The sequence below is a fragment of the Labrus mixtus genome, chromosome 5 (genome assembly GCF_963584025.1).
Source record: "Labrus mixtus chromosome 5, fLabMix1.1, whole genome shotgun sequence".
In the NCBI taxonomy this organism is placed as follows: domain Eukaryota; kingdom Metazoa; phylum Chordata; class Actinopteri; order Labriformes; family Labridae; genus Labrus; species Labrus mixtus.
In genome coordinates, this window is record NC_083616.1 from 30540622 (window position 1) to 30562149 (window position 21528).

A 21528-nucleotide genomic window follows, 5' to 3' on the forward strand; every position below is an offset into this window, starting at 1 on the left:
ACGATATTGCATTTTTTCTCATATCAGGCAGGCCTCTCACTCGTACCCCTATTTGAAAAACGCAGATTTAGATTTTTTTTTGTGAAAGAATTCCTCTTTGTACTTTTATTTAACTAAAGTATAAGAACAGAAAAAAAGAGAGGAAATAGGAAAAAAAAAAAAGCATATCACGTGCCTTCTCACCTGATCGTGAGAAGTTCAACTGAGAGCTGTCTCTCACACTACCTACCAACATACAAGGCTGTCTGTAATGTGACGGCGTCAGCGTGGAGTGAATCATCTTGATACGTATACACGATCTTTGTACTCACCTGTCGCTAGGATACTTTGCCCTCCTCTGCTGTCCACACACAGTCACGTTATTGGTGGATGAGTGATGGGGGAAGTGCTGCTGCTCAGGACGTTAGTTACTTTCTGTCTGTATTTTTCTTAAAGCCGGAGACAATAAGATATAAAGCGCTATCTTAAGAGTGTTTTTATAATAAGCTAGGGGAAGAAAAAACAACTTTTCCCCCCGGTTTTTGTTAAAGTCGTGTCTTTCCGTCATGGAGTTTGGTGAAGAGTCGTCGCCCGCTCTGGCTTTCGAGAAGGACGCGTTCGAGCTCACGGTGGAAGATGTGTATGACATTTCCTACGTTATCGGACGAGATTTGTTAAAAATAAGCAACGCAGGCGAAGAAGTGTCGGATTTACAGTTCAGGATAGTCCGGGTGCTGGAGATGTTCGAGACTTTGGTCAACAAGTACAACTTATCTCTGGAGGAGCTGAAAATGGAGCGGGACAACTTGAAGAGTGAACTGAACAGGATCATAAAGGAGAGCTCGTCCGGGGAGGCCACGGTGAGTGTAAAGGACCTAATGTACAGTTCACACAAGTGAGGACAGTTCAGAGATGCTTTTCCTTGTCTGTAAAAAAAAAAAAAAAAAAAAGCAAACAGTGGGGCCAAACCAGCTGGTGGTGGACCTGACAGACCCCAACAGACCGCGCTTCACCATGCAGGAGCTGAAGGAGGTCCTGCAGGAGAGGAACCAGCTGAAGGCCCAGCTCATGGTAGCCCAGGAGGAGCTGCAGATGTACAAGAGGTGAGCAACTGAAAGACAGACACTGTGACCCCCTTTTTTTTAATGTATTACATGGTTAGTAATGTTTTCTAAAACTCCATGTACATGCATGAGGAGGACAGGGCATTAAAAGGTGTCATCTATTTTCTTAAAGTTTATTAAATCGTGTTGACCCTGTTCATTTATAAACAAAAGGATCAAAGGGTATTCATGAACTTCAATTCAAATAGTTCATTATATTGTTAGAAATGTGTTGCCCCGGGGCGCAGATGGCCTAGTGGTCCTCAGGCGGGCGGCACCTTTCCTGCATGTCATTCCCCACTCTCTCTCTCTCTCTCCTGATTTCCTACTCTATCCACTGTCCTATCAAATAAATGCAAAAAGCCCAAAACTTAATCTTTAAAAAAAAGTAATGTGTTTCCCCCCCTTTGATGCACATCAGGAGGACAGAGCATCAAATCATTTGATTTATTTACGCTGTTAGTTTTGTGTCGTTCACCTCCAGGGAGGTAAAGCATTGTTTAGAATAAATGTGTACGTTGCTAAATCAATTTCTTTCTGGTACAGTACCGACCATACACCTGTTTATAACAATACAGTCAAATAATAATTATAATTTATTTACTGGACACTTAACACGTTGCACAAGCAGGATTTAATTCAGGGCTGTTGTTTCAGACCAAAAGTCTGTGAAACAGAACGACAACAAGATTAATGTAAGGACACATCTCACCCTCATAAACACTCTGATATTCCTACAAGGATACCAGTATCAAGTACAGCTGCTTCAACAACTAGTGGTGCACAATCGATGCATTAATTGATGCAGTCAGATGAAGATCAAGAAGCTATCAGCTGGCCTCAGATTGATTGGATTTGTTTAAGATTCAGAAGAAACATGTGGTAAACACAGATACTTTTTAATATGAATAAATAGTAGAAAATGTGGGTGATGTGTTTTTAAAATCAATATATTTTCTAACGAAATATAGAGTAAGACAATATCGTATGTATTGATATTGTTAATGAGGAGTTAAAATAACGTTTTACGTTTCTTTTGCTAGTTCGCCTATTTCTCCTCTCTCTCTCTCTCTCTCTCTCTCTGTCTCTCTCTCTCTCTCTCTCTCTCTCTCTTCACGCTGCTACACAATTTTTATTTCAAGGTCAAATGATTTCATGTTTTAGGCTTTATCAAAGATTTTTCCATGCTGCTGTCAGTGTTTTAACAACTCTAATATCATAACTGTCATTACCTGTACCGTCACAGAGTTTTTAATATCATTAATTTATGTCATTTTGAAATGAACATCAACATGAGGCAGCACTTTGAGTCCAAGACAAACTTCCCCAAGGGGAGAATAAAGTGTCTCGTATTGTATGGTATGTTTTTGGCATTGATCTTACGTCCTGACTAGCTTTTTATTTTATTTTTGTTTGATGTAGTTTTCCTGCTGATAGTGTCTGAAGCTCTGCTCTCTTTCCTCTGCAGCGGGCTTCTTCCTCAGGGGGAATCAGCCATGGTGGAAGTGGACCTGGAGTCAGAAGAAGCTACAGAGAGCAGTCCGACCACGATAAACGACTCGAAAGAGAAGACGACCATCGGCAAACTGTGAGTCACTGTGCTGGAACGATTTGATGAAAACAGCTTGAGAGTTCAGGAAGGGAATCGTTAGTGTAAAACAAGGTTATAATGCTTTTAAACGTTTTACAAGTTTTTTAAAAAAATTTATTTTGACTGAAAGTTGTCAAAATTTCTGCTACTTTTTTGATACCTTGAGTTTTAAAACAATAAAATCTCCAATTTTTTGAATGACCAATATCAATGAAAAGTACAGAATAACTACAAATCACCAAGAGCTGCCACGAGCCAATGAGACAGAACAAAGTCTAAAAGCGCATAAATACATTGGCAAAGTTTTAGTACCAAAATGTGGCCAATATATTTATTCAATTAAAACAGTGTGCCAGAGTTTGCGTGCAACTTTTGGTCAAACATAACCCAATGTTGGAGGCCAAGGGTTTCTATTTTTGTTGTATCAATATTGATTGATTTTGACTCGTATCTAATCGAAGTTTGAATTCTCAACTTATGACATCAACTTCATTATCAACTTGTGACAACAGAGCGCCAGCCTTCGGTGTTAAAAAATGAAGCCAATGCAGAAGTGTAAAATCCTGCAGTTTGTCAAGTGTCCACTAGAGGCTGGCTGCAGAAGCACCAGAAATCAAATACAAACTCCATTCAAAAAAAGCAATTTTTTACAGCAAGAAATTAACATTTACAGCCTGGTACAAAAACAAAATAGGTCGGATTAGCTCATGTCTCAATCGGCACACACTGTACGGGGGGTGAATGTTTTGGAAACACATCTGCTTTGATTTTATGAAGGATGAGCCTTTTTCACAATAAGGCGCGTAGCTGACCTGATCGACAGGCACGATGTTAACTTTAAACCAACGCGTTTCGGCTTGTGGCTTTCATCAGGGTCATGGATTAAAATATTTATTTCTGGCTACAAACCATCACACGCCTTACACCTCAGCATGGCGAGGTTTCAAGTAAACGGTTGAGCAGAAACCACATGATGTTGAAGTGAGCTGGCAGGAAGACGGTTCTCACAGTCCGTCTGCTGTCTGCTAATGATATACTTGTGACCAAATGAATTCATGCTGATGCTGAGGATGTTTGTGTGAGCGCTGACACAGAGACGGACAGACAGAGAAAGTAGGAAAGTAGCACACTGTCTGCCTCACTGCTGCGCCTGCTGCTGTCAGTAATTACAGATTTCCATGACTCAAAGTTGCTTTCTCACAGTGAGCACTTTTACTTATATTTTCCACATTTCCTCCACACTCCTTGAACTAACTCTTGACCTTTTCTGTTTTTAGGTTTTCATTCAGGAAAAAATAAGAAAAGAAACTCTTCAGAAGAATGGACCATTGAGACGCCACACAGGATTAATCACCACAACTTTACCCTCCTTTAACCACTTTTTTATAGACTATTTTTTACAATGTGTGTTTGTCAATCTAACAAGTTCTGTGTTTGTAATACTGGAAATTTTACAGTCACATGGTTTATAGTGAAATAGAGTTCTTGAAGGAGAAATATATTTTAAAAGGAGGGTTTGAAGAAGATATCTAATGAAACTGGAAAGTATTATTTAAGTGGTGAGCAAGCATTGGAGGTTATGTTGATACTTTTAACTACAATTATGTTATTTATAAGCTTGAAAAGTTGATTCTTGGGTCTTAAAGGGGCTCCATGTTGGTGAAATAGTCTTAAAAACATTTTCTATCACTTTGTACTGTTAGCTATCATATTGAGGAGAACGGGCTCCTTCCTCTAGGATATAAAACATTAATAAAATGTTTGAACATCTGAGTGTGATATTCAGCCACTGACCACACCAATACTCCACATGTATTATTAATAATATTAATAATAATAAATACATTTTATATAGCGCTTTTCTGAATACTCAAAGACGCTTTGACAAAACCAACCAAAAAACAAAAACAAAACAAGAACGACGAGGGCATTAACATGATAGCTAATCCATTTATGAAGTTAAAGCTCCTGTGGGGAACATTCGTTTTGTGTAGACTTTGGCGCCCCCTGTGGACGAAGCAGTACCCTTGATCTCTATGCGGATTGGTCCCATTCATGTCTAAAGCAGCGATATGTAACTCTGACACTCAGTGTTTAAAATTGGTACTGCAGTCCAAATTCAAACCATTTGAAAGAGTGGTCTCCCCCCCCCCCCCCGCCTCCCTAGAGTCGACGCTCACCCAGGTTGCCATGTCGCTGACACTGTAGCTTCAGTGTTTAGCCAGTTCTGCAACAGTCTATTTTTTAAATCATGTACAGAGGCTTAGTCCATGAGGACGGGCAGACCTGCATTATCTTCACTCACAGCACTGCGTGATGGATGTGAATATGAAGTTGGCGTGCACCGGCTCCAGTGCTTATCACAGAAACTCAACATAGTCCTCTCTGCTCCCACAAAGGACCTTTGTTGCAGGTTGTGTACCCCCAGCTCCACGTTTCCTGTGTGTCTCCACGCTGTCTGGTAGAAAGTCGGAGGGAAAATGTCAAGACAAATAAAAAGCATGCCCATTAATTCATAAATAAGTTCTCCTCGACATTAACCACGCGACAGCTGGAGTGAAATCTCAACAGTGTTTATTCTTCAATTTACAACACATTGAATAATTTACAATAGTGAAAATTAATGGTGATACAAAATCTAACCTCATGTACAATATGACACTTTACGTATCCAGGAGAAATATACTCTTCAAGCTTGCATCAATTTACTACAATTAGATCATAAAAAAAGATTATAAAAGCACAATAAAAACCGCTGCAAAAAAACACTCTTTCCATGGAGTTCATGTTTTATCCTCGTCTTAAGACAAAAACAAAAAAAGCCAGTTTAGGACTTCTCGTCTATAGTATATTTTACACAAAGCACCAATTCATTACAGATATGAGCTTTTCAAGGAGGAGGGTTTCAGAATTTGAGCCACGGGTGAGCTATGATGGAGGATTTACTCCGGTCGCCGTAGTCGTACAGGAGCTCCTCCTCCGCTTTGATGTCTCTGGAGGCCACCAGGATCAGATGAGGGGTGTCATCGATGGGGTGAAGCTTCGTCTGACAGTTCCCGGCTTTACTGTGGTTGATCAGCCTTCCAAGACGGCTGGTTTCTTTTGTAGCGTCCACACTGGAAAAAAGGTAAACAAATGAAGATTCAACTGTTGCCAAACAAAAACAAAAAGTTATCCACACTGAAGTCAACTGTCAAACTACCGTATGTCACATTTTAAAATCTGCTGCAATCTAAAGCTGAAGGTGATTCTGTATTTTTCCATGAGAGGACTGATAATTAGAAGAATTTATTTTGGAAAGCAGCTTTTCCCTGTGTAAGAAATGTCTCGAAGGTGTCATCAATAACAAAAAGTATTATGTTGCTGTTTCATAAAAAGGTTTCATTAGTATCTTTACACCCCCAAAACAAATTTAACATTCATCTTTATACCCTTTTTTTTCAGCCTTTAGTCAAAGATCTCTGAACCAGGAGAACCTTTGTCACATGTGCACTCCCAACATTTTCAAGAAATCATCCTGAGTTGTTCTTACACACAAGTCCCTCACAGCAGGAGATTTTCACTGTCAGAGCGGGGAGGGGGAGGGGGTGGGAGAAGCAACAGCGTCCACCAGTTTTTACATCGGCTCACCCCGACTTCTTACAGAGTTTTTACTAAGAGACTGGCAGGAAAAGTCCAGACAAAGTCGTTTAACCACCCTGAAAATGTTCAGGAGCTTTGTGCATACGTGAAGAAGGGTGCAAAGCGCTGATTTGTACGGCAATGAAAAGCACCCACTTGTCCATCAGAGCACCAAAACAAACTCATTTCAGTTGTTTTGCATACGTAAGTTTTCTCTTGCATACGTAAAAAAACCACAAAAAAAAAACACGGTTACAACTAACGATTCCCCGAAGAATTCTAATGACAGTCGGACTCACCAGTATGTTTTAGCCTGGTACTGGAAGTAGTACATGTAACAGCCGGTTTGGGGATCCAGAGCGTACTCGGCCTCTCTTTTTTTAGCCTCTTCTAGTTCCAGCAGGTCTCCGTGATACTCCACCACAAACTCTCCTTTTTTGAAGTCCTTGTCAGCGAATATGCCTCGTCCTTTTCCCTCTATGTGTTTGACCTGCCAAATAACGAAAACGCAACACATTGAGGTTAGACTGATTCAGCTTCTGACGATATTTACTTTAAACTCTTGAACCAGCAACTACAGAGAACGAGAAAATAAAGGCATTTAAAGGGGTTCAAGATATTGCAGAAATTGTTTCCTTTAAAACAGTGGGTCCCAACCTTTTTTTCCTTCCATCCTTATGTGTAAGAAAAGCTGACACCCCCCCCCCCCCCCACCCCAGATTCAGAACCAATGCTTTAAAAACATGTGGCATCAACATTTTTTGACAACCTTCCAAAAAAAAATCTGCCAGAAAATTGGACCTGAAAGTGTCCCGAAACATTCTTAGACCATGACGTGTTACCTGCATTCCTTCCTCAATGCCGTTCTTTATCAGGTCATCGATGTGTCCGTGTTCTTCACTCTGTTGACAGTTTAAATAAGTGGGTCAAACTCTCAGCATAACCCTTATAAACACACAAGATCAGCAGCAATACAAGACTGAAACATAGCAACACAATAACATAAGTTAAACTCATACCGACCTTCAGCTCTGCTTTAGTTTTCCTGTTGCTCCGCCTGATGGGATAATAGTCTGTGACCTTTCTGTTTTGGGGAGCTTTATTCTCCGTCCTGAGAAGAGAAACGTCATCAGTACGTTCAATCTGTTTAAAAAGGCCCGACGTGACTCCGTCCTGGTCGCTCTCTGAACTCACTTCTTTGCTCCGAGTTTGCGACCGGGTCTGCCCCGAGGTTTGGCTGCCGACACTTTGCCGTCTGCCGCAGGTCTGGCGTTGACGTGAACGGTGGTCTCTTTCTGCTTAAGCTGATCTGTGGCTGTTTCTGTGACGCCAGGACAGTGCAGAGCTGCTTCAGGCTTTTGCTCTTTGGACTCACTACTCTCAGATTTTATGTCATGAGGGACGTCTGAAATGAAGAACAAACAGATAAGGTTTTGTCACAGGCTGTTTTTAAACCATACAGAGGTTCAACCACAAGAACACAAACTGGGACATCACAGAACACAAATGGAAAACATTTAACCATATACAACTAACTTGCCTTTTTTCAGCTTGGTCACGTCAGGACTGATTGCATCGGATTCACTTCCCTCCTGGATCAGCATGCTTGAACCGTCGCTCAGTGGGGATCTAGGTTTGCCTTGAGTCCTTAATCCCTGAGGAACTGTCTGCAATGTACCAAAGAAATCCTGCAGAAACAATCATTATTAAACCCTGTAAAAAAAGTCCATAAAATTACAACGTTCAATGGGCTGTGTTGGCAAGGGAAACACGATTACGTTGCCAAAGCAAGTGTGAAATGACACATAATTAAACAAAATAACAGTATTAAAGACACCGACAACAGATCAACACTTATATACATTAAAGTGGGTCGTCTTTCAACCTGAAGACTGTTTTATAAGAAAAGAAAAATCGCATTAATGGAGTCAAAAATAATGTTTAAATGTAGGTTTTTAGGTTTAAAAGTGTATTTACAAATCGATGTTCTCTGTGTGTGTTCAGTTTGTCGATACACAGATGGTTTGTCTTCTTCATCGTGGCGATGTTGTTTGGTAAATTAAATGCCATTTCTTAAGGCTGTGTGTTAAACCGTATAGCTGTGGTGAATTTCTCCTGTCCTGCTCCAAACCACGCACAGCATCATGTGAGTTTAAGATGCTTCACATTTCAGAGTTCAGAGAGAAGCTCTTCTTATCACTTTTTAAGATAACAGTAGGTTTCCCCCCCCCCCCAAAAAACACACTTTGAATCCAAGAAGAGAAGAAAAAAAGTCTTCACTGCTCTCTCTGCCAACTCCAACCTGTAGTGAACGTCTCCATGGTAACAGTATAGTCTACATTTAGTAACACATGAAGGAGAGTTGTTGGATTTCAGTTTAACAAGTTGTTGAGGTATCCAACCCCCAACATGACACGTTTAAAAAGAGACTGAGGGTTAGGTTCTTTTCGTCTAATCTTTTGTTTTGAATGACAGCTCATTAACCTCGTTCACTTGATTTCAGTTTGTAAAGTCTGAATGTTGTAACAACAGTGAAAAACAGCGTGAACACTATGAAGAAGGTGTGTGGAGTGTCACTGTTTAAAGTAAAGGCTGCATTGAGCAATATGTGAATTAATAAAAAGTATGGTAACATTAAAAACATCTCCCCCCCACCATGTGATGACGATGGGTGTTCATGTGCATTTTACAACTATTGCTTTTTCCGACACCACGTGAATGCACCATAAATACGTGTGCCTCGTACAACCATTCAAATGTGGTAAAGTAAATTGTTGCTTGGCTTTTGTTGTAATATATTTTGCTTCTTTTTTTTTGCGTAATGATGCATTCAAAGTTCTGTTTGTTTAATTGTGTAAATAACTTTGAGTTGCTCCATGTATGAGCTCTTACATAAACTTGCCTTGCCTGTCAGTCAATGATTGAGCCTTGCAGACAGAGATGAGGGTATAAAACAGCCGTGTGAGTGTAACATTACAGTCCCTGTTATGTTTTAACACAGACTGTGAGAAAGGGCTACTCGTGTTTCCTCTTTTAGTTTGCGGGCTCTAAAGTGTAAATAGCACAGAGATTAATTTACCTTGTTGTTCGCTGGTTTGTTTTCCTTTGTTTCCGTCCTCGACCTGACTTTATTTTCAACACTGTCTTCTGGCTTTCTGTCGTTTCTCAGCACATCTTTCTTTCCTTTATAAACACGGAAGTGAATAAATGCAAACACTTATAACATTTTACAAACGCCGACAACAACCGGCGACTTTTATTTGTAAACATATGCTTCGTTTATTTGAGTTTTTAGCGTTGACTGTTAGCTTACATACACGTTAATTATCTAATATCACATTTGCGCGACGTGCAACAATTACAAAAACGTTTGTAAATTTACCTTTTGCCATGTCAGTTACCAGAATAATATCCAAAGAAAGACGCGGAGGCTTTTAAATTCCTCGCAGTACTTCATTCACAGCTTCCGCAACGAAAAACATCAGACCCCTCGCAGAGCGGAGAGCGGAGCAGGCGACAGCGTGAAGGATTTAAAAACCGTACGGTCGCTCTGATTGGTTGTTTCGCTTATGTGGGCGGGGGCTGATCTTAAAAGGAACTCTCTCATTGGCCGAAGCTCTGGCTGCAACAAAGTTGGTCCCCTTTAATCATTTCTGCTGAGGTGTCCAGTTTGCAGAACAGATCCCAAACTCAGAACTCAGTGGGATTAACGGAATCATTTAAAAATACAATTTTTGATTGAAAAGGTAAAAAGGTTTATTAGAAATACAGGATATTATGCATAGTATATGTTTTAAATAATGATGAATTCAGGAGAGTTTTAAAACTCGTATATATTACCTTGACACAAATGTTGTTAAAATGGTTCTAAAAAAACAATATTGTTTCATAATTATTAATCATACTTGAAATCCATTGTGCATTCGGAAATTGTTACTCATTAATTTACCCTCTTTCATTTTTGTTAACTACTACATTGAAGGTCAATTACAACCTTTAACATATAAAAACATGATCCAAAACAATATTTATCTCAGCACCTCTGCAGTCTCCATTCCACTATTGTCAAATTTCTTCTACAAGTGTTGTTTTTATGTTTTTATATCACTTAGTTAATCTGCATTGAGATTAGTGTATCTGCCAACATCTTTTACCAATAAAACTGATTCTACATGCAAACTAAGTAGGATGTAGTCTTCGGCCCGATAAGGTCCCAGGCTGGCTGTTAAAAGTGTATTTATAAGTGTGCTGTTGATACATGTTTTATACTGTGAGAGTCCTGGGAGTAGACCCCAGAATGGAAAAAACTAACACACACATAGACTGGAGGGAAGTATTCTGTGTTTTTCTCAAAGTATTAGAGTAGAGAGCTTTACCAGTTATCTAGTGATTCATTTGGGAGGGTGTAATCCCATTAAAACATCAGTGTTTGAGCAGTAATGTTTTGTTTTGTTTTCAGTGTAAAACAAACAATAATCTAACAATTCAAAGGAAATGACTAACAAGAAATGATGTTATCATGGCAGACATAAAAGAAGATTAGACCATCTTTTGTTAAATCCAACAGGATCAAAACAAACGTTTAACTCAAGCCACTAAGAATTTAATAATGAACCAGTATGAAACATCTTCCTTTTAATTACAGATGTCTGATGGGCGTTTTTAATAATGATGGTTTTACATTCGGTTGTTGTCACTCAATGTGTTCATGTATTTTAATGTTCTCTGTACCTGAGTCTAAGTTTTCTTATGGTTTTATTCAGCTGCAAACCAAATGTCCCCTTGTTGAAAGTGTTAAAGTCTCTGAATTAAATTACACCTACAGGTTAAGATCAAATGTCTGAACTCATGATAACCTCACAGTACTTTTTTTATTTTTAAACTCTCCCTCTCTGAAAGTATTATGTCATGTTGATCGTGTTTCAACTTTAGAAGAAAATTGCTTTACACATATAAAAACGTATAATACAATCCATACTGCTGACAGACACTTGCAGGTTTTGTTATTCAATCTTTGGAAACAGAATAAGGATCAACTCCAGTATTTACATCTTCAGTTTATATTGAAACAACCAAATCAAACAGGGTCTTTTCCAGGTTCAGAGGTTGTGGCTAGTGCTTCTTTAAATTGTCTTTTCCTCTCCAGATTCTCATTTACCTTCCTCCTCTTCTCTTGTTTCCTCATTTCAGACTCTTTCTTCTTCACAAGAACTTCACTGAGTTCTCCTTTATGCCGAATATCGAGTTTCTCTCTCATAATGTCCCGTGCACGCTTTCTGTTCGTGTCCACAGACCTGGTTTGATGACACTGCAGGAAGAAAAAAATATAATTAATAATAATTTTTAAAAAGCACAGTAAGTAAATCTGGTTGCCAAAAAAATAAATGTTCCACCTCACGGCAATAAATCTAATTGACTAATGGAAACAAAAATACTCCGAAATATAAACAATGGCTATAAATCAAAATGATAAAAACAAACACAGCAGACTCTGTGTTTGCCAAAAGGTTATTTTGACCTGCACTTCAACTCTACAGTTTGATAAAACAAGGTGCAGGGTAAGCACATCCAAACAAGAATGTATACAGTAGAGGTGGGGTAAAAACTCAACACAGTATAGTATTGTATATTGTGTCATGGCGGCCAAATATCGATATTTTAGATATGTTTTTTAAAATTTTAACTGCTTAAGGTGTTGCATGAATCATTTTGAACAAGTTGCATTGTTAAGAATTCATGTAAAAGTTTAATTAGACTGAAATACAAATAAAAAGACTGAAGTGAGATGAACAGACTGATAATTTTATCTTATTTGATAGTAATAAAATTTGATTTAGTAACAGCTGGGATCTTTTAATACAGTGTATGGATCCTTTTGTTAATTCCTCACTCTTTAGTTTGACCCATGTCCCATCTGGTAACATGGAGGAGGCGTGGTTTATGACCTAAACTGCAGGCAGTCAGCAAAGGAGCTCTAAACATTTTGGCTTCACTCCCAGGCGGCTGTTGCTCTGTCCATTTCTCTTATTAAGCAAATATCTATTTTACGTGGATGGAGATGTTAATAACATATAGAGTTAAAAACAACCTTCACAACAATCCCAGTCGGGATGTGCTTGAGAACAACACAGTTGCTGGTTTTGTTGGTTGCCTGTCCTCCAGGTCCAGATCCTCTCACAAACTGCTCCTCGAGCTCGTCCTCATTCAGGACAGGAAGGTCTATCAGGTCCTTTTTACCGGCGGCCAGGACACGCGGGAGCCCCGGAAATGAAGGGTGAGTGGGGGGACTCCTCCATATGACCCGACTGGACCACCTGTACACACAGCTGATGACCGGAGAGAGGCGGGACATCTCCCTGAAAACAGGAAACACAAGAATGAATAAACATGTAACACACAGCGTCATATGACGTCATGTGCCAGCTTTAATAAATATGAGTTAAAAACCTCAATTCCTGTGAGTATGACGCCCACTTCTTTTATTTTCACGGTCAAGAGTGTGCGCTCATGTTTGTGTTCCTCTTCTTCTTCTACGCTTCAGTCACCGTTCGACCAATCAACAGGCGTTATCTTCTTCTTCGTGGGCAAGATGAAATACAGTGCTGACCCTCTACCGCCATCGTCTGTCGAAGAAAAACAAAACACACTAGCGGGTAGGAAACAGAACATGTTTTGTAATGTTTGTAAACTCGTTTCTTTTCTTGTAAAAACGTTCAGTAGCGTGACTCTGCGTGGGTGTTAGGAAAGGAGGAAAGTGGTTATTGAACTTTTGTGAGTCAAATCTAATCAACTTTATTTATAAAGTTCTTCACACAACACAGTTAATCCAAAATGTTTTGAAACATACTGTCTCAACTACAACCCCGATAAAGTACACTGGACAAACAGGGCGACCACACAGTTTAAAGTCATTTAAATAATAATGTATTTAAAACTAAGACTCAACATCCTAATAAAAGAATGTACAGTCTGTAAATCAGTGGTGTGTGTGTGTGTGTGTGTGTGTGTGTGTGTGTGTGTGTGTGTGTGTGTGTGTGTGTGTGTGTGTGTGTGTGTGTGTAAAAGAAAAGAAAAAGAAAAGAGAGAGCGAGCGAGAGAGAGAGAGAGAAGCCAGATTAAAAACAATGAAGACAATTCTACCACACTAAATCACGTATTCAAAGTTTGTATCCAAGACATTTAATTTAACAATATAAAGATATAGTATTTAGATTAGTTACTATATGAACCCTGCTTTTATTCCAACTGCAGCATCAGTTAGAGTTTAATGCAGTGAAATGACTATAAAAGAATAAACACTTTATTATTATCAGTTAGCTGCTTTAGTGATTTCCGTTTTTTATTCACTGTAACATAAAACAACAAACTCTCTTCACAACATCCGTATAGTTTTATGCACAACAATGAACTGCTGTTGAATCTACTGTCAGTCCCAAAAGTTTAAGTTTATTATCTCCACATAGAAACTATAAACAGCGTCTTGTTCTTGTGCAAGGAGAAGCGCTTTATTAAGTTTTCAAAACATTCATAAAATGTCATGATCATGAAATGTTATAAAGACGTGAATTTAAAAACAATCCATTATTCACTTGGAGCAGAGTGATGTTATGCCCCCCCCCCCCCCCCCCCCCCCCCCCCCTCTCTCTCTTGACAGTGATTATAATTAGTGAATCAGGAAACTATGTAGGTCATAGGAAGAAGACAATATCTCTGATGACCTGTGATGCCAGTTCTTAGAAATTGCAGTAGGGGGAGGTGCATTTATAATTACTTGAACTTTATCTTTAGTGCTCACATTAAAACCAGGCCCTGTTTCAGTACATTAAAACCTTGTCTATGGTATTATTGTGGAGTCTGCAAGAGACTAACTTAACCAAAAAATTGTGAAACCGGCATTGTTAATAAGGAACCCATTAATAATTTCTTATTGCACAGAAAACAAGAGTTGTTATTATTGTGTTTAAAATGTCATCCAAACTCTAATGTTGCTCCAGGCAACAGAATATCAATCAGGTGGATACCCTAAACATGTGGACATTTTGTGCCTACATGCTTAAAAATCTGGATAATATAGATGTAAATGTGTTTTTTTCTTTCCTTAGGTGACACACTTGTAATAATTGCTCTGAAATTGCGTTTGTTCCTTTAAATTCTAATAAAATGCAGTATATAAATGTCTGCAGAAACCACCACTCTTGATATGAAGTGAGACCACATATACTCAGTGTCCAGCAGGGGGCGCCAAACTCTATAAACTGCTCAGCTGGATGGCTGTACGAGTGTGAGCTTCGTCAAGTTGCAAATGTAAAAACAAACACCAGAAATAAAGCGAGTAACTTAGTCAAAATAAAGTTGGTTACTAAGTGGTGTTGCTGCTGCTTTGAAGTTATCTGAACTGAATTTTGTTGTGGATTAAACAACATGACAGACTAGTGTCATTAAAGACAAACAGTAATGGTTATTTGTTTTAAACGAAACGAACTATATCAACAATAATAATAATAATAATAATATAATATTTTTATTTATATAGCACCTTTAAAAACAAATGTTTACAAAGTGCTGTGACAGACAGAGCAAATACAGCAAAACGACAACAGAACAGAGATCAACAGAGAGGTCAAAAGACAAACAGGCAGGTATGGAGAGGCAGTTCAGTACAGCGAAGGAAAATTAGTTTAAAATCAATCAGGAGAGAACAAAATAAAAATTGAGGGAGAGTGGGACGACATCACATCACAGGCTGTAAACACAGAATGACGATAAAAAGAAGGGATAAACGGGACATTGGTTAAATGAATAAAGCAACAGAGAGCTGAAGAGTTAAACGATTAAAGGAGCAGGAATTTAAAAAGACAAAAAGAGCAAGAGTTTAAAAAATACAAACAGGAAAGCGTCCAGAAATTAATTGAATCTGTGAGATAAATCTGGAAGTATAGATAGTCAGGGGAAAATGTAATAATAATAGTAATAATAATAATAATAATAATAATAATAGTAATAATAATAACAATAATAATAACATATAAAGGATGAAAAAGAGTGGGGTGTAATTGTACTAAAATATATTTAAGATGCTAAGGTATATTGTGTGTAAATGTTCATTTGGATGCCTGTGTCATTAAAACAGAATAACATAACAACTTGTCCAAAATCTTTCACTCAACTAACCTTCAAATAACAACTCGATTGGGAGCCCCAGTCGGAACTGTTTAGTTTAGTTTAGTTTATTTGCACATTATTTGAAAGAAGAGTCAAACAGAAAAATAAAACAAATAAAAAATAAAACACGTGTTTGGTGAGGTAGAAACCCATGAGGGCTTATCTCAAAACCTCACTTTAAGAGATTAAACAAAGTTAAAATAAAATACAGTAAAAATAACAAAGTAAGAATATTTACTATCACAAATAAAATTTACCCAATTGAAAATGACACACAAACATTGAAAACATAACAGGACATACAGTATGTAGACAATATAACAAAATCAGGACAATTCACTATTCACTACAAATCTTTCTGACATCAAAACATTTCTGAGTCTTAATTTGTATCTAGAAAAAGACAAAAAATCATTACGTAAATAAATATGCGTGTTCCATAATTTGACTCCACGGTATCTTATTGAGTCCTCCAGATGTACGACACATTGGTTATATAGGTTATTGATTTGTCTAGTTGAGTAATAAGTAATAGTTCACTTGAGAATTAAAAATGAAAAATGCTTTAAAGCTTTCTGGCCAGTTTGCACTCATGTATTTAACTTTAAAAATAAAGCTACTTATTTGAAGAATATTAATAACAAAGATTGTCAATATGTTACACTTCAGAAAAACTGTATAAATGTCCATTTAAAAAGGAAAACCCAGAACAAACGTTTTGCTCACGTTTTATTGAGAACAGCAAGTCGAGCTTTTATTTTGAAGTGTGTGCCGGAAGTCCGCGTGTTCTCGCGGTAACTTGGTGTTATTTCGGTGCCCTGCCTGAAAGGACTGTGAAGTCTTGCAGCGGTTCAGACTTGAGGAGTGACAACTTACGATGGCGAGTGCTCTTCATCCGTTTTCTTCCCACTTCTCTGTGGTCGGAGGTCACAGCCCCTGAAGCGGAACTCACAGGCGTTACATTTCCCGCCCCTGCACGACCCCAACCGTCAACTGGAGAGCCTGGATATTCAAGGACATTTTTAACGTTGCCATAGCTACTTCGGCCTTTTTTTTTTCTCCTGTCGATTGAGGAAATCCAGCGTGCGGGTTTTTTTCTCGTGTCCACGTTTGGTAAACACGGGCAGAAACGGGGGTTAAATATCATGTAACACACACTCTCTCCCGGGGTTTTTAAAATGTACCTCCGTGTGTCATCTTTACATGTCGTACCTCCGCCGGAGAAGAGCCGAATACACGGAAAGGAAATCCGACTTTCGATGCCTTCATCTCAGTCAGGGCATCGTCTCCTCGCCTCGTTAAGTTAGCGGCTGCTTCGTGCTGACGGGAAATTCACGTCTCAGGTGAAAGCAGTGACCCCCCCCTGACACCCCCCCTTTACCCCCCCCCCCCCCCCCTTACCCGGACTAAAAGGTGGATGCACTTCGACCTGCTGAGTGCTGGAGTGTCGGGGAAGCCAGAGGTGTGCATCTCTGCTGTGCATCAGGTCCAGGTATGTGTTGAGCACTGCCAGCCATCTATTTGTCATTACCCGTGCTGCCATGTTGCTAGGTAACTAACTGACTGTGGGTTTACTCCAGTTCAAATTCGATCATCCCCCCCTTTTCCGGAGATGCAAAGTCACATTCAGTAATTATTTTTTTTTTTTAATCACCATCTGCTGTCAGTAATGTTTTTTTATATATTTGTTTAAGTGTTTCTCTTCCTCTTTTGGCCGGATGAAGTTCAGCATGGTGTTTGTGTCTCTCTCTGTTGCTGTCACACAGGCATTGCTCCTTAAAGCTGATGACATATTCCCCCCTCTATAGTCAATGTAAGCGCTTCTGCCTTCTGTTTTACACTGCTTATAAATACATGGAAATAACTGGAATCAGTCATATCCAGGCTTTTGCACGCTTGCTTTTTTTTTTTGGTGGTAGTTTCAAAGGTGTAAGCGTGCAGCATGCTGTTTGACTTCAGTAAGAAGCTTTATCCAGAAATGAAGAAGATCCCACATTTGACTTTGACTCAGCTCATACCTGCTGTCCACAAGCTTGTATTTGCACCCCCCCCGGCCCCTTTCTCTTTAAATCTGACTTTATGAGTTTCAGCATCAAGAGTCACTCCACTTGACTCAGCAGGGCCCCGGATGAGTCACTGAGGCAGCGCTGACTAGGAAGCTGAAGCGTCTGTTGTCCAGATGATGACTGTGCTGACCCCCTTCATTGATTTTTTTTCTTCAGCATTGCATGAAACCTGTGCATCAGGATTTTAAATCTGTGCATCTGTGAGACTAGTTTTTAAAGATTAGCGTGCACTGCCGCTCAAAAAGCCTCAAAGAAACAAGATGTAGCCTGCACTTACTCAGACACATACCGAGAGAGGTTATTGTGTCCTCTCTGGGCCAACCTGAAGACTATGGTGCCACCAGTATGCACGCAGGGTGTAAACTCTCCTTTATGCATACTGGTACATGTTGGAACGTGCATCCTGCCTTCTACGGTTGTGAGGATTGTGTAACAGGCTCACACAATCAGCTGCTCTGTGATCTTACAGATTTCATCGGCTTTGTGATGTTTGACGCTGCATGATAAAAAGTCTGTGGCGAGGTGAAGGTCTCTGCAAGTGCAATTTAGCCATAATTAGATAACGTGCTTTCTCTCCTTGGATTAAATACTGCAAGAGTGTTTTTTGTTTTCATACCTGGATTTTTGTCTTTTGAAGCACTTCTTGGGTTTGTTGTTAGTCTGACGTGTTCCCTATGCTCCTCATTTCTGATATGAAACAAGCATCGCTGCGTTTGTTGTTGATTATAATGATTGCCACTCAGAGCTATGAGGTACTAGCTGGATATTTTTTTCGTACCGTTCATCTGTGTCACCGTGAACTACACCATAAACACACTTTATGTGGATGTTGCTGCTGTGATGATTCAGGGCAGAGTGGTCCAAGTGAAGGCCGTAGATTACAACATCAACAGCATCATCGCTGGTGATGACCCAGAAATTCAAATCGTCCTCATGTACGTATCAGCGCTCCGCCTTCTGCTACCAGTCCTTCCTGTTTTGACCTCTAAGATAATGTGGAGGTTTCTCTCCTGGCAACCTGACAGCTCCTCAACATATTTGCCTAACCAGTTTTCTGATGGGGACTGTCTTCCCTCCCCCAACAGACACACAGACACACAAATACACGTGTGTGTGTGTGTGTGTGTGTGTGTGTGTGTGTGTGTGTGTGTGTGTGTGTGTGTGTGTGTGTGTGTGTGTGTGTGTGTGTGTGTGTGTGTGTGTGTGTGTGTGTGTGTGTGTGTGTGTGTGTGTGTGTGTGTGTGTGTGTGTGTGTGTGTGTGTGTGTGTGTGTGTGTGTGTGTGTGTGTTGTGTGTGGTGTGTGTGGTGTGTGTGTGTGTGTGTGTGTGGTACATGGGCAGGGCTGTGTGCACAGTGCAAATAAAACAATCTATTGGCAGTTGCAAGCTTTAAAAATCTGTTTCTTTTTTTTATGTCTTAATAAATTAGAGATAATTTATTCCTAGATTAGAAATATAAACCGAGTCAAAGAATAGACGTAGTGGTAACAGGAGTTGTGCTATGACCTGATGCATTTCAGCATGCTGCATTTATTTGTTCAGGTGGCAACGGGCCAGACCTGTGGCTCTGTTGTAATATGCAGCCTAACAAGCCGAGCCTCCAACTTTATTTGGCATATCTGCTTAACTCAGGGAGAATGTGTGAATGGGCAAAAGTGCCAGAACTCAGTGAAAAATAAAACAGGGCTTGTAATTAAATCATATTTTTAGTACTCTTATTCCTAGTATAATGGTTTATATCATAACTATGTTTTTTAGAACTATAAGGGTCTGGGGTCCAATCAGATTTAAGACGGGGGATAAGTGTAAAAAAAACCCAACCATCCAAGCAAAGAACTACAAAGAGCGCTGTGATGATTTACACTGTCTATGTTTTCAAAAATCATCTGTCATTTTTAGTGTAGTTCTTCATACCATTAGAGCACTATGAATTGTGGGTAATTCCCTCAAGCAAGTTGGGCAACATTGCAGTCTTGCTGCAGTGAACACACAGGGGATAAAAAAAAAAAGTGTTAAGGAGGAATGAATGGGCACGGTGACAGTCTGTGAGTGTGTTAGACATGTTGACTGAGCCGTCCTGTGTGAGAGTTTGAACTCTACAGGTCGAATCACTTAAAGCTTACCAACAGTTTGTAGCTCCTCTTAAAGGCGTAACATAGATATTTAGCACTAGGCATTTAAAATGTTGGAGTTTAAGTGGCTTCTTTTTACTGATATTATGTTGTGTTCAAATTGAGTGCACTTTTAGTCATATGTTTTCTATATTTTTGTAGTTTATGGCAAATTTGATTGAAACTAGTTTAATGGTAATTCCTCTAAAACCTTCTAATAACTATGGTTGTCAAAACTTCTGATACTTGGATATTTTTCAATACATGTTTTATATCAATACGATCTCATTTTTTGATGTTAAAAAAATACCCAACCTTTAGAATAAAACTTCAGATCTTAATTCATATTTAAAGGGATACTTCACCCATTTGCATTAATCTTTGTAACATTAGAAACCTGGTAGTATTTTTGAATGGTCGTTCATCCCGCCCTCATTTTCCCCTGAGATGAGAAATCTTTGTATTTCTGAGTCTGTAAAGGAGCTCTTCCAGTGACGCAAAATGATGATTTTTGCGTCACTGGGAGCTGTTGCGGTTAGCGGGGTGAAACTACAACGCTAGTTCCTCATATTTTCGACCACTGAAGCTACAGACCAATCACAGATCAGTGGATGGGAACTCACTCCCAGAATCGAAACTTAACCAGAAGCTGCTGTGAGCAAAACAGTCTAAATTGCACATACATGTAGTTTTTATACTAAAAGAAATCCCAAGAAATGACCCCATTAGATGCCTAGAACTTCTACTTTTGTTGCCAGGGTATTGAAACGAAGGTGACCTCTGGTGTTGAAAAATGAAGCCGATGTGGAAGTGCAAAATCCTGAAGTACGCCGAGTGTCGACGTGAGGCTGGCTGCAGAAGCACTGGAAGACACATACACACCACAGCCAAAAAGACGTTTTTACAGCAAAAATGAACACGTTTACAGCCTGGTACAAACTGAGAGTTAGGTTGAGACAGCATTTCCAGCATGGAGGCTGCTGCCGATGAACCTCCGGAGCCCCCCTGCCCCTGCTGTATGGATGCTTTTTCAATCATGTGGGCATCTGTAGGGGTTTGAAACAATCCATAAATAACCTCTTTTACAAATCATAACGTCCTCTTCGGGGAGTTTAGGGACGAGTTGCCAGCTGGCTGTTTATCTACAGGTCTAATTTTTCCTTTAATTCATCTTGAGCGGACAATCAGGCATCATGACAGTACTTCAGATGAGCTCCCATCATGCACCTGCGTGACGCCCATCAATATTTACAGTCTTTGATTGGAACAGGCGTTGACATCTTTAGATCTTTACTAGAATTGTGTAGAAGTGATGAAATCTGGTGTCATGACGACCCTGTTAGTAACCAAGTTGTTTCACAGATTTTAAATATTTATTCTGTATAATTATCATATGAAGATTTCAACTCAAGCTTTAGTACGGCACATTTATTCCTCAGTGAGTTGTTTGGTTCTTTTTTTAAATATTAACCATACATGGACTCTTCACGTCTGCCTGGTTTTAATCAGTCATTTTATTGTTATAGTGACAGGTTTAATGCAGTCCAGTAAACCAAAGACTCTTACAGGAAGAGAGCGGCCAAAAGGCTGAAAGATGATCGCTCTTAAACTCTCAGGTGTCTCTTAGATCAGACACAGCAGACAAACACAGTAGTATCACAAAGAGAAAGAAAAGTGGAGGTGATTAGGAATCAGTCCACCGCCTACACAGTTGTGATTTAAAGCCCCTGGAAACCCAAATCCACAAAAAAGCTTCTGACTTTGTAATTTACAATATTATGTTCTTAATATTAAATCTCTAAAAGTATTCCAAATCACCTTATGACCGTTTTTGAGATTTTGTCAAACATTTTCAGACGTTGGGTTTGGAGTGGGTGGTGTTATTAAACCAATAA

General features: G+C 39.3%; 4 protein-coding genes across 12 annotated transcripts in view; 2 read left to right on the forward strand and 2 right to left on the reverse strand.

Annotated features, from left to right (window-relative positions):
- Positions 1–342: 342 nt before the first annotated feature.
- On the forward strand, positions 343–4443 carry rilpl2 (Rab interacting lysosomal protein-like 2). The gene is made up of 4 exons (XM_061039303.1): positions 343–839; positions 931–1082; positions 2551–2670; positions 3951–4443. The coding sequence occupies exons 1-4, from the start codon at positions 546–548 to the stop codon at positions 3970–3972; spliced, it is 588 nt and encodes a 195-aa protein (XP_060895286.1). The 5' UTR covers positions 343–545; the 3' UTR covers positions 3973–4443.
- Positions 4444–5230: 787 nt separating this feature from the next.
- On the reverse strand, positions 5231–9819 carry kmt5ab (lysine methyltransferase 5Ab). Its single transcript, XM_061039296.1, has 8 exons — positions 9677–9819; positions 9374–9477; positions 7835–7982; positions 7489–7699; positions 7318–7405; positions 7137–7196; positions 6594–6784; positions 5231–5789 (listed from the first exon to the last, which is right to left on the reverse strand). The coding sequence occupies exons 1-8, from the start codon at positions 9684–9686 to the stop codon at positions 5579–5581; spliced, it is 1023 nt and encodes a 340-aa protein (XP_060895279.1). The 5' UTR covers positions 9687–9819; the 3' UTR covers positions 5231–5578.
- A 1512-nt stretch (positions 9820–11331) lies between these two features.
- Positions 11332–18463, reverse strand: mtrfr (mitochondrial translation release factor in rescue). 3 transcript variants are annotated; one of them, XM_061039308.1, is made up of 4 exons: positions 18301–18456; positions 18139–18209; positions 12383–12650; positions 11332–11602 (listed from the first exon to the last, which is right to left on the reverse strand). In XM_061039308.1, the coding sequence occupies exons 3-4, from the start codon at positions 12644–12646 to the stop codon at positions 11372–11374; spliced, it is 495 nt and encodes a 164-aa protein (XP_060895291.1). In that variant the 5' UTR covers positions 12647–12650; positions 18139–18209; positions 18301–18456; the 3' UTR covers positions 11332–11371. The 3 variants fall into 3 exon arrangements, with proteins under 3 accessions (XP_060895291.1, XP_060895289.1, XP_060895288.1); XM_061039306.1 differs by having other exon boundaries at positions 18139–18463; XM_061039305.1 differs by lacking the exons at positions 18139–18209; positions 18301–18456 and adding an exon at positions 12742–12918.
- LOC132974900 (membrane-associated phosphatidylinositol transfer protein 2-like) overlaps positions 16262–21528 on the forward strand; it is a 64225-nt gene continuing 58958 nt past the window's right edge. For 4 of the 7 annotated variants that reach the window (XM_061039226.1, XM_061039224.1, XM_061039229.1 and 1 more), the window contains exon 1: positions 16262–16948. The gene's annotated coding sequence lies outside the window, so the exon portion shown is untranslated. The remainder of the gene's footprint in view (positions 16949–21528) is intronic. The other 3 variants (XM_061039228.1, XM_061039230.1, XM_061039231.1) reach the window with 1 other exon arrangement.

What these genes read in the sequence shown, in the direction of transcription:
- rilpl2 (XM_061039303.1), top strand. Translation starts at nt 546, where the DNA reads ATGGAGTTTGGTGAAGAGTCGTCGCCCGCTCTGGCTTTCGAGAAGGAC. An exon ending in GAGCTGCAGATGTACAAGAG is followed by an intron (nt 1,083 to 2,550) that starts GTGAGCAACTGA and finishes TTTCCTCTGCAG; the next exon opens with CGGGCTTCTTCCTCAGGGGG. An exon ending in AAGACGACCATCGGCAAACT is followed by an intron (nt 2,671 to 3,950) that starts GTGAGTCACTGT and finishes TTCTGTTTTTAG; the next exon opens with GTTTTCATTCAGGAAAAAAT.
- kmt5ab (XM_061039296.1), bottom strand. An exon ending in CGTGACCAAGCTGAAAAAAG is followed by an intron (nt 7,700 to 7,834) that starts GCAAGTTAGTTG and finishes TCTTCATTTCAG; the next exon opens with ACGTCCCTCATGACATAAAA. An exon ending in AAACTAAAGCAGAGCTGAAG is followed by an intron (nt 7,197 to 7,317) that starts GTCGGTATGAGT and finishes AACTGTCAACAG; the next exon opens with AGTGAAGAACACGGACACAT.
- mtrfr (XM_061039306.1), bottom strand. Translation starts at nt 12,646, where the DNA reads ATGTCCCGCCTCTCTCCGGTCATCAGCTGTGTGTACAGGTGGTCCAGT. An exon ending in CGACTGGGATTGTTGTGAAG is followed by an intron (nt 11,603 to 12,382) that starts GTTGTTTTTAAC and finishes TTCTTCCTGCAG; the next exon opens with TGTCATCAAACCAGGTCTGT.